This window comes from Cajanus cajan, chromosome 9 (assembly GCF_000230855.2).
Source record: "Cajanus cajan strain Asha chromosome 9, NIPB_CcT2T_4, whole genome shotgun sequence".
In the NCBI taxonomy this organism is placed as follows: Eukaryota; Viridiplantae; Streptophyta; class Magnoliopsida; order Fabales; family Fabaceae; genus Cajanus; species Cajanus cajan.
Window position 1 is genome coordinate 838,625 of NC_138525.1, and position 15,812 is coordinate 854,436.

Below are 15,812 nucleotides of genomic sequence, written 5' to 3' on the forward strand. Positions count from 1 at the left end.
ATAAAAATAACATTTACAACTTTATGTATAAATATCAATTTAATTGATTTCAATATCTTTTCAATCGATTAAAAATTAATTTCAAAATGTGTATTGTTCATTACTGCAGTATAGATTGTGAAAAAATAAAAAATATGTGATCCATGTTTTTTTATTATTTTTAATATCTTCATTTTCCTATTAATCTATATACGAGTACATAAATATGAATGATGAGTAATATGATATGAGGAATGTTTGAGCCACATTACAATAAAAGAAATTTTTAGTGATATTTAATATAATTTTTAGTGAAAATAAAAATTACTACAAAATCTTTTACCAACATTTTCACATTAATCATTGTATGCAATGTCACTAGAATATCAACAATTATTTTTCATGCTGGTGAAGACCTTTATTATGGCCGGAAAAAATGTACAAGTTTTTGTGACATTTTTTTACTAATATTTAATATTTTTTTGTTATTATTACTAAAAGTTTGAGATAAGAGTTGTCATCTATTTATATATTATTTAATTTTCTTATTTTTTTAATTAATTATTTTATTTATAATCGATGTGAGAAAGTAAGAGAAAAATAAAATAAAATATATGCAAATTAGATAATGATAATATATTTTGAGAATGATGATAAAAGGAATAAAAAGTAAAAATTTAGATTATAAATTCAATTAAAAAATAAAATATTCTCTTTTTATAATAATTGATTTCAAATAAATTTTATTTTTTAAATTAAAAAGAATTTAAAAAAAATAAAAATAAAAATATTATTAAAAAAGACTTTAATACCCTCAATTTTTACATGTAACATAATATAGAGAAGTCTAATTTTATAAATTTGCTAACATATTCTATATATATTAGATTAAGAAAAGGTGGAAGAATGGTGTCACTACTATTTGAAGGTAAGTTGTTTGTTAATAATAACAGGAAGAAGAAGTTGAGAGGGAATGCAGGAGTCCCTTGCTATTTTCATTTATCTATCTATCTCTTAACAACTCACCTTGCTTTTCTCTCTTTCCCAAAATAACCTTTTCCATTATTGTAAGCACACATCAAATAAACACACAACCTAACCATCATCTCCAATGCCCTAACACCAAACATGAAGAAAACCCTTTTCAAGCAAAAGCCCAAAACACCCGTCGAGCTCGTGCGCCATGCCCGGGAACTCCTCATCTTTCTCCAATCCAAAACAATTACTCGAGAAAGTAAACGCGAAGAGAAGGTAATTAATTCTTTCATTAGTCCCTAATTTTAAAGAGATTATTAAATTACTCTTTTTCCATGTTTTGATATGCATGCATAATTGAAATGCATGCGTTGCAGCTATCTGAGCTATGCAAAACCATACTGGAAATAAGGACTGTTCTCTATGGAAACGGCGAATCCGAGCCAAATCCCGATGCGTGTTCTCAGATCACTCGCGAGTTTTTCAGAGACGACACATTTCGCCTCTTTATCCTCTTTCTCACAAATCTCAAACTCGGGGTAATCATTCTTATCCCTTTGTATAATGTTTTATATACTATTACTATTTTCGCTACTTTTTTTTTTTTTTTTTTTTAAATTTTTATAACGAACAAATAATAGTGTGAATCAAACAAGTTTCCCGCATATGGAAGAATCAATTAATTCATCTATGTGTTTAATTAGGCACGCCAAGATGTAACCCACGTGATTGCGAACTTGCAAAGGCAGCGAGTTAATTCGCAGATAATTGCTTCTCAGTATCTGGAAAAAAACCTAGATCTCGTGGATATGCTCGTATGTGGGTACGTAACATTTCACATTCAATTTTCGAATTTCATTTCCGTCTGCATAAATTAATGGTTAACGTTGGAAAGTTGATTTAATAAAAGGTATGAACTAGAGGGTGACATTGCTCTCACGTATGGTGCGGTTGCAAGGGAGTGCATACGCCACCAGTGCGTAGCGAGGTACGTACGCAATTTCAATCATCTCTTAATTAACTAAATAATCATAATATTGAGTTATCCAACACGCAATTCCTTCCTCTCTTTTTTTTCTTCCTCTTATAGATTCTGACGAGCTTAATTTTTGTTTCTCAGGCATGTGTTGGAATCAGAGAACATGAAGAAGTTTTTTGACTATATCCAACTACCAAATTTTGAAATAGCATCAGATGCCGTTGCAACTTTTAAAGTATATATACTTATGATATACCATATCTTTTAAGTTGCATTCACAAATCTACGTCACTTCTCACTATCTACATAATAAGGCCCAAGACATATCTATAATATATATTGCATGCATGTCTAAGTTTGTTATTGTATAATGGTTAAGAAGGAGCATATATAGGGTATGAAGGAGTATATGTGACGGGAAATGAAAAGAGATAAAAATCTGCAAATCAAAGGACTGTAAACGATAATGAATGTGAAAAAAATCACATATCCATACCGACAATATATATATTTTTATTTTGCATCTTTTATTTATCCATCGTTTCCTAAAAAATCCAAACAAATAATACCCTTAAACTACAAATCTATGCTGATACATTCCCCTGATTGATGCACACAGGAGCTATTGACAAGGCATAAATCTACGGTCGCTGAATTTCTTTCTAAAAATTATGACTGGGTAAGTGCACCATACAAAGTCTACTCTACTTGATGTATATATTTCTATGTCATGCAACAAAGCTATATATACAAGTATTTATTGAAGAGGGATATAATTTTCTCCTATCATTAATTAATTGTTTTATCTTCCATGTTAGTGAAAGGTTAAATTATATTTAATTTGGTTAACAAGTATTTCACTTGTCATGAATTCGTGACTTTCTAAAAATTATGATTGATGTCAACATACGCAACATGAATTAATCACAAATTCTAACATTTTTATAATTTGGTTGTTTTCGCACAAAATTAAAATAGCTTTTATGTTTTATGTTTAAGCAATATTTTAAGATATCGATCATCTGCTACAACGTTTCCCTATATGTCTGACAGTTCTTCAGTGAGTACAACTCTCGGTTGCTTGAATCTACAAGTTATTTCACTAGACGCTACGCGATCAAGGTATAAAAATATTTCTTCTTTTTTTTATTCTTCAAGTCCCAAATACATTTTCACTTTTGAGTCTCTTTTGCCTTTTAGGTTTCTATTTCATCATCTATTCTATATATACCATTTTCACTTTTGCAATAGTCATATCATGTTATTTAGTGTTTAGAAGACTTTCCTAATCATATTTAGTAATAAAATATGTTACAGTTATTGGGGAATATGCTATTGGATCGCTCGAATTCTGCTGTGATGGTCCGGTATGTGAGCTCATTAGATAATATGAGGATCCTCATGAATCTCCTAAGAGTATGTTTTCTCCTATACTCACATTTTTCACACCTGCAAAACATTAAAAAAAAAAAAAAGTACATACTTATTATTTGTTCATTCTTTTCTTCTTCCTTAATTTTCAGGATTCAAATAAGACAATTCAATTGGACACCTTCCACGTTTTCAAGGTGTGTGGAATGGAGAAAATATATGTTTATTTATGAATTCTTCTAAATTATATAGAGCATTCTTAATTAATTAGTTTGAATGAATTGGTGTAATTTTCTGTGATCGACAGCTATTTGTTGCAAATCAAAACAAGCCTCCTGAAGTTATTAGCATACTTGTTACAAACAAACATAAGCTTTTGCAATTTTTGGAGAAATTCAACAGCGACAAAGGTATGATTAAATTAAGATCTTGCTTCACTTGTAATTAATGTATTATGTATGTCTAATTATTCAATTTTTAATTCTTTAACTTTTCAGCGGACGAGCATTTTCAAGCAGATAAACAACAAGTAATTAGCGAGATAATCTCTCTTGAACACAAGGATCGTCCATGCACATCTTTGGACAACTGTGAAGTTCCATGTTGAATACTTGGCGCCACAATTTTTAATTATCTTTCTCTAATTAAGTCCCACTTTGCTATGTGAAGACTAGTTGCCTCATGGTTCTTTTATTTTGGCATATGTTATTATTGGGAATATAACTTCAATGAAAATAGAAGAGGCAACGGATTTTGACTAACTTATTATTTGGGTTATTTATTGTTTAATTATTATTTTCTATTATATTTATATTCTACCTTTTTTGTCCATATATTTACTTTAGTAGTTTACTGTAAAACTTTAGTTTTGGACTGGGCCTACCAAAATGTTTCAGTTGGGTTATATTGGGCATGTTCAATTAGATTTTGGGCTGGAACCAAACTAAATATTTTGATTTGAGTAAGTTTTTGGGCTGAGAGCGCGCGAAGATATATTTAAATAGCCCCTATGAACAAACTATTTATACTTTTTTTTATTTGATATTTTTTTCACAAAGACAAATTATGATGTTATATAGTTGATGAACCTTTTATTGTTCAAGAAAAATAGAATAATCTAGGAACGGCGGTTAAAAAAATATGACTTATAACATCACCATATGATGATATAAATGATTGGCTTATAAGAAAATTATCATATAACACAATAAAAAAATATTAATATATATTTGTTTAATATTTCTTACCGGGAATTTCAAAGACAACGATTTCAAAATGTTAATGACGATTTAAATAAAAAGGTTAATGTAATAAGTCGTTAACTGAAATTACGTTTAATCTAGTTTAATAAATAATTCAAAAGTTAGATATCATTTTGATAAAATTGTTGATGAGTTGTATATAGCAGCGCTATTATTGCATGAAAATATAACAGCACTATTACTTTTCTGAAAAAGTATATCTAAATTTTATTCTCATTTAAATAATAAACTTTTTACAGTGTTTAAATAATAAGTTATGTTGTCTATCATTAATTAATTTGTTTGAATTTAATTATAATACATTGGTAGTATAAAAAAAAATTATACCATCATCTAATCTTACAATTTTACAAATAACAGAAATGATTGACTTTTAATATTTTAAAAATTACTTTAGAAATAATTTAAATTAATTAATATGTAAAAAATTTATAAATGAAAAAAAATAGTTAAAAATTTTTATAAAAATTTGTCATTGACAAAATTCATGAATATATTTCCTTCACGTCCATATATTACAATTAAAATCGTGATTTTAATCCTAAAGATTAATCGGAAAATTCACACTATAGAATTGTCTCTTTATATACCCACAAAGTTGCGGCAATATTGACATTACAATTTTTTTTCTTTTCAAAATGATTCTTGAATACCCATAAGGTGTAAACATATTGAGAAAAAAAAAATAAGAAAAGAGAGATAATTAATTATATTATCGGAGACTTAATATAACAAAAAGAGAGGAAGATAAAAAGAAATATATAAGGAGTGTCATCATCCCTTGATGGTTGATAATTTTATGTTTCGAAATATGATCACTCTTGTTTTCTCTGGTTTGGAATTCAAACTACGAACATAATTAAAGGACTATTAAACAGTACTGATCTCATTTTCTTATAAACAAAATTGACTGTAAGATTTCTGAATTACAATGATTATGGCATAGCTTCAAAGCGAAGCAGAATATGCAAAGATGAATCAGCCGTATCTCGTGACGATAACGACTAGAATCAAAAGAAGTAGTGGCACTCGACATAATAATATCTCCTTTGATACTATATTGCCTTCTACTATCATACAAATTTTATAGCCAACCACACTCTCCCATTCCCACCAAACGCACACACAACCACATTGTCTTTCCTTCAAAGTCAAGCACCAACCCCAAACTATGTTCTTCACTTATTATTACGTCCATAATGGCACGCATTACACTCTCCCCTCAACACATCATTACAAAACACAACATTGTTAACAAAAACAAGCAAGCATCAACCATCCTCAACTTCAACTCTCCATCCATGATCACCACTTGTATCACCATATCAAAAAAGAGATTCATTAAATGAAACACAAAACTCTTTAGAGAGTTAGTTATCATTTCTGGTTAACAAAAGCAAGCATCAAAGCATTCAACCATTGCCATCCTTGATCACTTGAATTCATCTCCATCGATCACACCATTCACCATGCTTCATCTTCTTTACCTCTCCTTCTTGTGTTCCCTCCCCCACATCGCACTCTCCTCCCATTGCACCACCGAAACCACCACGAGAACGTTCGAAAAATGCATGAACCTCCCAACGCAACAAGCCTCCATAGCGTGGACATTCCACCCCCACAACTCGACCTTAGAACTAGCCTTCTTCGGAAGCTTCATCTCGCCTTCAGGTTGGGTCGGGTGGGGCATAAATCCCACATCGCCGGAGATGACCGGAACACGTGCCCTAATAGCGTTTCCAGACCCTAACTCGGGCCAAATAGTGCTCCTACCTTACATCCTGGACCCCACCGTGAAGCTCCAAAAGTCTCCCCTACTCTCTCGCCCGCTCGACATCCACTTGCTCTCCTCCACCGCCACCATGTACGGCGGCAAGATGGCCACCGTGCACAACGGCGCCGCCATCCAGATCTCGGCCGCGGTGAAGCTTCAACCGAACAAGACGAAGATTCACCTGGTGTGGAACAGAGGATTGTACGTTCAGGGATACTCTCCCACCATTCATCCAACCACTGCCACCGATCTGTCTTCGATTGCCACTTTCGACGTGTTGTCGGGTTCCTCCGCTCCACAGCACGCGGATCTGACGGCGTTGAGAGTCATCCATGGCATCATTAACGCCGTCTCGTGGGGGATTATGCTTCCGATGGGAGCCATCAGCGCGCGGTACCTTAGGCACATTCAGACACTTGGACCTGCATGGTTCTATGCGCATGCAGGTTAGTTAATCATCTTTAAATTAATTATATATTTTAATTATGTTATATCACTGTTAAAAATAAATGTATTTACAGTAACATATAATTACTGTAGTTGACTAAAAAAACTTTGGGATTAACTCATCAATATTACTTTCTTTTTTTTTTTTCATACTTTAATTACGATATTAATTTGTAGTGAAAACATGTTGCATGCATGCAGGAATACAACTATTGGGTTTCGTTGTGGGAAGCGTTGGATTTGGCATCGGAATCCGGTTGGGGCAACTCTCACCGGGAGTGGAGTACAGTCTCCACCGTAAGCTGGGAGTAGCGGTGTTTAGTCTTGGCGCGTTGCAAACTCTTGCTTTGTTATTCAGACCAAACGCAAGGAACAAGTTCCGAAAGTATTGGAAGTCGTACCACCACTTTGTAGGGTACTCGTGTGTGGTGCTTGGCTTCGTCAACGTCTTCGAGGGGTTCGAGGTTATGGGTGCCAGCAGGTCCTACGCTAAGTTGACTTACTGCTTGGGCCTCTCTACTCTCATCGGAGTCTCCATTGCTTTGGAGGTCAACTCTTGGGTCGTTTTCTGTAGGAAAGCTAAGGAAGACAAAATGAGGAGAGAGGGACTCATTGGAACTTCTGATAAAGGAAGTGCAAGTGGCATTCATAACTAGTACAGTAACATCTTAATTGCTCTTCATTTCTCTTTCACTACATTTTTCTGTGTGTCAAAATTATGATTTTCAAAAAACATATAGTACTTAACATTCCCTTGCTAGACGAGGTTTACTTATGAGAGCAATTTTAGAGGGATGGTATTCATCGATGTAAATTCTGGTGTTGCTGTTGCTGTTGGGGAAGCATTAATGCCTTTGGACATATCAAATCACATGCTGTTGCAACTTGCAAGTTTAAACATCTCTCCTCCGAATGTCGATGGATTTCAGTTTTATAAATAAGTTTTAATGTATATTTAGTATTATTGACGCAAAATTTTCATCCACATTGATCACATTTAATGAAAATTTTCCTTTTAATTGTAACTTTTTTTGTCTATAATAATCAAATATGAGACTCAACTCTTTGCCTGAGAATGGATGTAATCCATAATTCTTAAAATCCTAATCTAATTTGACATCTTACTTAATTAAAAATATTGAGTCAATTTTACTGAATTTTTTATTTGGATTTGAGTTATTTCAATCAAAGTAAAATTAGAATCTATAAGCATTAAATATTAGTGATAAATAGTTATTTTCCTTAAATTTAAATTAATATTGTTGCACAATATGAATATAAATATTGATAAAATTGAGACATATTATAAAACTTCTTTAAGTTTTAATTTGTTTTTACTTCAAAAATTTTATATATTATATGTATATAATGTTGCAACTTATATATATAATCCAAACAAGAATTAAACCATGATTGAACTAAATCTGAATTAAAAATTAACTAATTGGCTAAGGGGAGATTTATATAGATGGGTTTAAACCCGAAACAACCGTCCCATAAATAGGCTAAAATTCATGCACATGGGACGTGCAATAGGACTAGAGAATAACCAAATATCTATTATTTTGAACCCCCCCCCCCCCCTCCCCTTCCCAATATTCTATTTCTTATGCATGTACCCTTAATATTGGGTGATTAAAACATTAATATCAGGTAAGAAAGGGATCAAAATAAAATAGACCTCCACATATTATATGTGTGTTGTATATACTAAAGATTTTCTAATAGAAAATTAGAGATTAATTTCTTTGAAAAAAAAATAAAATTTACTAAAATAAATTCTTTTATTAAATAAAAAAACACTTAGCGTAAACGTTGATAATTATTTTTTTCTCTTTTGAAAATCTAAAACATATTAGATGGATTAAAGGGCCAGGTACCACATGAAAAAGAAGAATAGAAAGGCAAATACCATGTTTATTCATTTCCCTTGGAAATTGTATATTATTCGATATTCGTTGCTCCCCACTATCCAATTACGCACCTTATTTTTTTTTAAATTTCCCAGCATCGGTATGGTCTGCATTTGTGGTGTACAAATGGCATAAAAATATAAAAATTGGATTAAACAAGTACGAGAAAAGAAACGGGCTCAAACAATGGTAGGGAGAAGAAAATTTACTAATATAGAAGGTTTTCACTTTATTCGACTCCATATCTTCTGACTCCTGCTGGATGCAATATTACTTTCCAAAATCAGCCAACACAAACAAATGGCAGCATAATCATTTTTTTTTTCTTAATAAATATATATTTGTTTTGAATGATGCTTCTGTTTGACAAATATTTAAATCAACTAGAATCTCGTATAATTTACTATAAATTCTTTTTTGCTTTCGATCTGTCTCTTTCTTGATCTATATTATAAATATATTTTACAAGAGATTGTTTAAGTAAAAAAATCTATAACATGGTAAAATTAACTTTCTCATAAGTTTTTTTTTTTATATTCACAATTGGAACTTGAAAGAGAAAAAAATATATACTGAAAAAATTTTTGAGATAGATAAAATGTTCAGAATATCTTTTCAAAAAAGTAAAACCAGAGAGGGAAGCACAAGCAGATTTTAGAAAATAACAATTGGCTACCTTTTCAAGTATTTTGAATAAAAAGCAAAACAATTTTCTAAAATGTGATAAAAACAAATCCTAAAATTGAACCATAAAATAAGCCATAAAAAATGTTGATAAAAAAAAATCATTTGTTTCTACAAAAAGTCCTGCATTGATTAGGAATAAAGAGGTTAAGAATACTTTATAAATGATAAAATTTACATGTAATAATACAGGTACTATTCTCCAATTCTGCAATCAAAATTAAAATTTTATCCAATTATATACATAATAAATGATTCTATCAAATATTTAACGCATATTACAATGTAAAACTCCATTTTTGATTAAAAATACGTTACCGATGTTAATCTATAAAATACTTCCTTAATCGACTAAAGCACCTTTAAAAAAAACAAAATCCTCAAGACTCACAAAAGTCAAAACAGACATATCAATTATGTGAGTCTAACAATACAATAGACTTGAGATTGAAAATTCAATACTAAAAATATTACTTACATAAACGCGTAGGACACAGTAAACAATACTTGAAATACGAAAAACTTCACAATACATGTTTAAGTGGTATACAGAAACCTAGATCCAGTGGCTTACTATGAAATATTGAACATGCAGAAGGTCTCAAAAATATGTCATGATGATGAAAATTAGAGATCCTTGACTAGCTAACTATCCACGATTAGATGACTAACACAACCGAACTGCTGACAAAACTTAGATACGACCAACATAAACAGACACCAGTTGCTGCATACTTCGTAGTTAGCACCAAAGCTTTGAGAGTAATACACTATAATTAACCTCCATCATGTCTACATCAAATACCTACTGTCTCATTGCTAAAAGAATTCATTTGTATTTAATTTCTGACATTATTTTATCGAGTGCATTGCTTTAATAACGATGCTTACAAGTTCTTTAAATCTTTCAAACGATACAGCTGTGTTAAAAATGGCAATGGGGTACACTCAACTAAACTCATAATATCTCCAAAAGCAAGTTTAATGAAATACTAAATAGTCCATAGAATTTAGAAAAAAAGGCAAATGGGGAAAAATAAATCCATTTATCACACATGTTTGAATTTGTAGCATAAAATATTCCCCTTTAGAAAAAGAATCAGAACATATAAGTAAACTTATTCACGGGACCCTAGATGGGTATCCCTTCAATGTTTCACACTAGTAATAAACAAAAACCTCAGATACAATCTGCTAAAAGCAAACCAAAATGATGGATGAAGAAACAAACAATTCCTGAGAAGAACCCACAACTTTGCAAGACATAAAAGGCAAAAAAAATCTACCCCAAAAAAAAGGGAAAAAAAAAAAAGAAAAAAGAAATGCTGTCCATCTTTTATATTGGTGCCTCACAAGTGATGCATGATACACTTCCGCTATATCCCGCAATCAGATTTTACATCTCACTCAAATCCCAAAACCTAAACAGTAACTCAAAAAACTCAAGCCTTAACATTCCCTTGTAATCTATCTCTATATCTGAACCCTCAAAACAGGCACTCCAGTTAGCTCTAGAAAACCAAACATCTTGCGACTTAAACCGAAATACAGTAACAACAGTGGTGTGCAAAATTCACAGTTCACCTGCTTCACTGGATTATCTTCACCTACAAGTTCGTGTCATCAAAACGATCTTCCTATGTAGCGATTCCTGAAGCAAAGACACAAGTTTATCAATAATTCAGAGGACACATCACAAGTAAAATGCATCAATTTAATTTCTTCAACCAATTTATATGTTGATGTGAAAAAATGGAGCACTACAAAAAGAGCATTAGTTTATTGTAGCCAAGTTTAAGAAAAAAAAATCAAATATAAATCTGTATCGGCTCCTGCACTTCCGAGCAACTTAGCAAGACATGAGAAATTGATAATCATGGCTGGTAAAAATTTGAACATAGTAATAGTATAACATATCATAAAGAAGAAACTAATGTACAACAGGCTCTGCTTTATTAGAAAGAACTTGGGTTATAGCATACATCCAGACTAACTATTAAACACAAGGAGGCTAAAACTTCTTGTATTGCCCTCTAGGCGGGAAGGGGTAATGTAGAGCACCAGGAGGATAACAGACAACAAAACTTTCAACTCTCATAAGAAGAATTGATTACATGCAGCAGAACGTTAATGGTCATGATCGCATACTCAAATTTCCAAGTCAGATATTAAAGACATTCAGTGAAACATTTAAAATCAATCAGACAAGTCAGAAGGAAAAGGACATTGAAGAACTAGTTGTAGTATGATGCTTACATGAAATCTATGACTGCTACCCAAAAGTCAGTTTTCTTTCCATGATTTCAAATTTTGTGAAAGACAGACATGAAAAATGAACACAATAATGTTGAAAGAAGCCTTGAATATCTATCAATACACATGAAAATGATGATTTCTAACACTTCAATGGAATTTTGGTACACATGTTTATAAACAAACTGATTGTCCATTTATTTGCCTCCATCTACTAACTCACAAATACAAAAATCAACCATGCAGATCTTAAGTCCACAAGTCCATAAACAACCATTTTTATTTTAAGGTAAAAGATGCAATTAGACACGAGTCATTATGATCATTTCCATTAAAACTCTCGCATTTATCAAGTTATACAGCATAGCTACAACTTCTGTTCATGAATGGAGTAATGCTTCAGTTTGAGAACTTAACGTTATTATAACACTTTTGCATGTGCACAGCAAAAAAAGTATGTGTAAGTTTCACCCTTGCCTCTAGCATAATTAAAATTCTACTTATACCAATAAACATCTAGATCACTAATAGCAATTTCATAATTCATAAAAGCATATCACTCCTTTTCCTTTTTTATAAATCAATACTGCCCACCTTGCTTACTTTTCTCATCCCTCAAACCCGAGACTTGTTTTATTCTTTTGTCATGTACGGTAGAAAGTCCATATATAATCTGACCCCCCCTAACCCAAGCCATGATATAACAAAGTCAGGTTGTGGAACAATGACAGACATATACATATTTCTGTGAAGGTTAACATTGGTTGTTTCAGTAATAGCTATCTTTTAATTTGAAGCTTACATTTTGATACTTATGAGACCTCTCAATTTTCACAGCCTATATATTTCATACAAGATTAGAAAGAACAACCATATAAATGTGATGTGAGGAACACCAGCCACAGTAACGGAGAATTCTGGCATCTGAATGATACATGATTGGATGTCATTGAACACTTGTGAGAAACAAGCTTTTCAAAAATATGCATACACAACTTCACCTAACTATTTAAATCTAAATAAAAGAGAAAAGAAACAAGAATAAGAAACCAATTACAATTGTTCAATTTAAAAAAAAAAACAAAAAAAAACAAAACAAAGAGGAAAAAACATTAAATAGAGATCAATTAAATATGGTTCTGACATGTACTCAAAATGCCAAGCTAACTAGAAAAGGACATTTGTCTAAATCATTCGTCTAAAATATTGTAACTCTTACCCCTATTTGGCTGCCTCTTATTAACAGTATAACCCCCAACATAACCAGGAGAACTCTTGGCAGAGACATCAGAAGCTGCGCCACCAAGTCCATAACCAAAGGGACCAGATCCATCTCTCTCAGAATTTGAAGATCGCCAAGTGGGGTCCCCATAAACTGAACTATTGTTGTAAAAGTCTGCAAAAGCCCCATCAACACCACCATTTGATGCAGAGTATGAAGATGTTGGTGCAAAAGTGGTGCCAGAGTTTCTTCCGTACCCTCCAGTTCCCAAACCATAATTGTTGTCACCACCTCCATATCCCAGGTTGCCACTACTTTGTGACATATTGTTCACTCCTCCCTGCCCAGAAATTGCTGAAGAACCCCAGTTGACTCCAGTGTTGCCAAATGTGTTCCCTCCAACACTCCCACTCCCTGATCCAATGTATGCATTAGAATTTGCAGAACTTGTTCCATAATTAAGGCCACCATTACCCCACAAATTTCGAGTTACAGAACTGAAGAAAGAATTGTTTCCTCCATTGCCACTGTCATATCCAACAGGACTGCCAAACCTATTGGAGTTGCCAATAAAATAAGGATTTACTCCCCGACCGTAGCTAAGATTGTTATTGAAATTTGCATTTCCACCAAATCCAGCATTCAAACCAGGCTCAAAATTCATGCTCATTCCATAACCTGATCCAAAAGGAGCAAATCCACTTCGACCACCGGCAACTGGACTGAATCTACCATCCGCTCGAAGTCCATAGCCTCCAACAGTACTTGGGGTATAACCCTGAGTGAAGCCATTTAAGAAACTATTGACCCTACTAATACCATAGTTATATCCACCAAGCGGGGTGCGGCTTGGCCCTGGCGATAACTCCTTAGGAACTGCTCTCTTGACCTCAACCATTTTACCATTCAATTCATGAAATGTCTTAAGTAAGACCTTGTCAACTGCCTCCTCAGAATCGTAAGTGATAAATCCAAAACCTCGTGGCCTCTGAGTGTTGTGATCATACATAACTACGACATCTGTTATAGTCCCAAACTGATCAAAGTACTTCTTGAAATCACTCTCTGTCACTGTTGATGCTAAACCTCCAACAAATATCTTTCTAGTGCGACCTGGACCAGGAGAACCATGGATGCTTCCGCTGTTTCTACTCAGTATGTTCTGATCATCCCGAGGAACAGCTTTCTTTGCCTCAACCTATCGATAGATTAAACAGTATTGACTATTGACCATAAATAAGCAAAAAACAATATATTTGAAGATCTATCAATCCTTACAACAGATTTCTAGAAAAGATAATAATAACAAAAACAAAAAGATTATAGAATATAAAACATGTGGAAAAAATTAATTTACTACTCCTCCACTTTAAAATCTAGCAAAGAAATATCAAGATTGTGAATCTAACAAATTTCGCTAATGGGAGTGCATTTGAATATCAACACTGCTACCTTCCGATGTTGCATAATTCAAAAAGAGAATCTCAATGTCAAAATGCAGGTCTTAGACTAAAAAGAAGGGGGCATAACAAGAATTACCATCCTTCCGTCAATGTTGTGCTTCTCTTTTATGACTATTTCTGCAACAGCTGGGTCCGAAAAAACAACAAATCCAAATCCCCGGGCTCTACCTGTTGTCCGATCCTTCATTATCACTGCTTCCACAACCTCCCCATAGGTACTGAAATACTCCCTGAGTCGCTCTTCATTTGTGTCCCATGATATTCCACCAATAAATAACTTGCCATTATCTGATTGCATTTTATCTACAAGCAAAAGACACATTTAATCCATTAAGCACTTAAGCTTAAAAATTTACAAATGCAAGCGGCGGCAGCAGCATTAGTAATCGACAAAGCCAACCTTTTGATGCACCTAATCATAGGGTATAAGTAAAGGTATGTTCCTGATGGATCCAATCCAATTCCTTACACATAACTATAGGCCATAGCATAAATTCATTTCATTTTCTCATAGACTCAGAAAAAACAAGATAAAATCAAAATCCTAGTCTGGGATGAAATGCGAATAAATCCGGGTAGGATAAAATCAAAACATGATAGCATTATCATTAATCAAATTGTTGAAACACAAATAGTCCCAAGTATGACAGGAAAACATTACACAGACAATACCTTAAATTAAGACAAACTGAGAGACAGTATTAACGATGGAAATATAGATATTGTCGGATTCAGTTAGGAAACATCGGATCCTTCATCAACAATCATCAAGCAGTGAATCAATCAAGGCTAAGCACTCCTGGAAAAAACCCACAAAAATTTTCAATAATCAAAGATCCAAAGGCAGACCCAATTGAACAAAGATCAAAACTTCAATCGAGATTCCGTCGAAACCCACCGATTGAAGACGACCCAGATGGCAAATCTTAAGATCTGAGGGGAGGCACAATGAGATTAAGAACAGAGGGCAGGTTCATTATCTGGCTATGCCTCCCCACCCTTTTTCTTTTCTTCTTCTCTTTTTTCAATTATTAATTTGATTACCAAATGCAAATTCAGTTGCCAAACCGATTGCAAAATTTTATAAACAAAACAAAACTAGGGAGAGAGAAAGAGAGAAACACATCGGAAGTTTATAAGGAGAAAGCCGAGAGAGAAGCTGCGAGATGTGATATGACCATTATATAGGGGCTCTGCAAATGGAAGATGATGATTTTCTTTCTTCCTTTTATTTTTTTTCCCTTTCCCTATTATTAATTACTTTTAACAGTTTCATTTGAAATTAGTGAAGAATAAAAATGGGAATCTAGTATTATTTTTTTCCTTCTGGCTTTTTAATAAAATAATATTTTTAATTTAAAAGTTATATTCGTAAAATTTATTGGGATCATTTTCTTTGTCTGATTACTAAAAAAAATTGGTTGTATTTAGATTCATTTAAGGGACTTACATTTTCTTTTGACAGATACTTCCATACTCAAATAACTTTT

General features: G+C 32.8%; 3 protein-coding genes across 3 annotated transcripts; 2 read left to right on the top strand and 1 right to left on the bottom strand.

Annotated features, from left to right (window-relative positions):
- Positions 1-949: 949 nt before the first annotated feature.
- Positions 950-4,109, top strand: LOC109814316 (putative MO25-like protein At5g47540). Its single transcript, XM_020378714.3, has 11 exons — positions 950-1,230; positions 1,332-1,493; positions 1,659-1,777; positions 1,865-1,942; positions 2,075-2,168; positions 2,553-2,612; positions 2,987-3,055; positions 3,251-3,349; positions 3,457-3,501; positions 3,612-3,714; positions 3,802-4,109. Exons 1-11 carry the CDS (start codon positions 1,108-1,110, stop codon positions 3,909-3,911), a joined length of 1,062 nt encoding a protein of 353 aa, XP_020234303.1. The 5' UTR covers positions 950-1,107; the 3' UTR covers positions 3,912-4,109.
- Positions 4,110-5,671: 1,562 nt separating this feature from the next.
- On the top strand, positions 5,672-7,812 carry LOC109814358 (Auxin-responsive family protein). Its single transcript, XM_020378767.3, has 2 exons — positions 5,672-6,786; positions 6,989-7,812. Exons 1-2 carry the CDS (start codon positions 6,036-6,038, stop codon positions 7,441-7,443), a joined length of 1,206 nt encoding a protein of 401 aa, XP_020234356.2. The 5' UTR covers positions 5,672-6,035; the 3' UTR covers positions 7,444-7,812.
- A 2,636-nt stretch (positions 7,813-10,448) lies between these two features.
- On the bottom strand, positions 10,449-15,505 carry LOC109814348 (RNA-binding (RRM/RBD/RNP motifs) family protein). Its single transcript, XM_020378756.3, has 5 exons — positions 15,221-15,505; positions 14,995-15,121; positions 14,399-14,625; positions 12,857-14,057; positions 10,449-11,035 (listed from the first exon to the last, which is right to left on the bottom strand). Exons 3-5 carry the CDS (start codon positions 14,618-14,620, stop codon positions 11,022-11,024), a joined length of 1,437 nt encoding a protein of 478 aa, XP_020234345.1. The 5' UTR covers positions 14,621-14,625; positions 14,995-15,121; positions 15,221-15,505; the 3' UTR covers positions 10,449-11,021.
- Between the last annotated feature and the right edge of the window lie 307 nt (positions 15,506-15,812).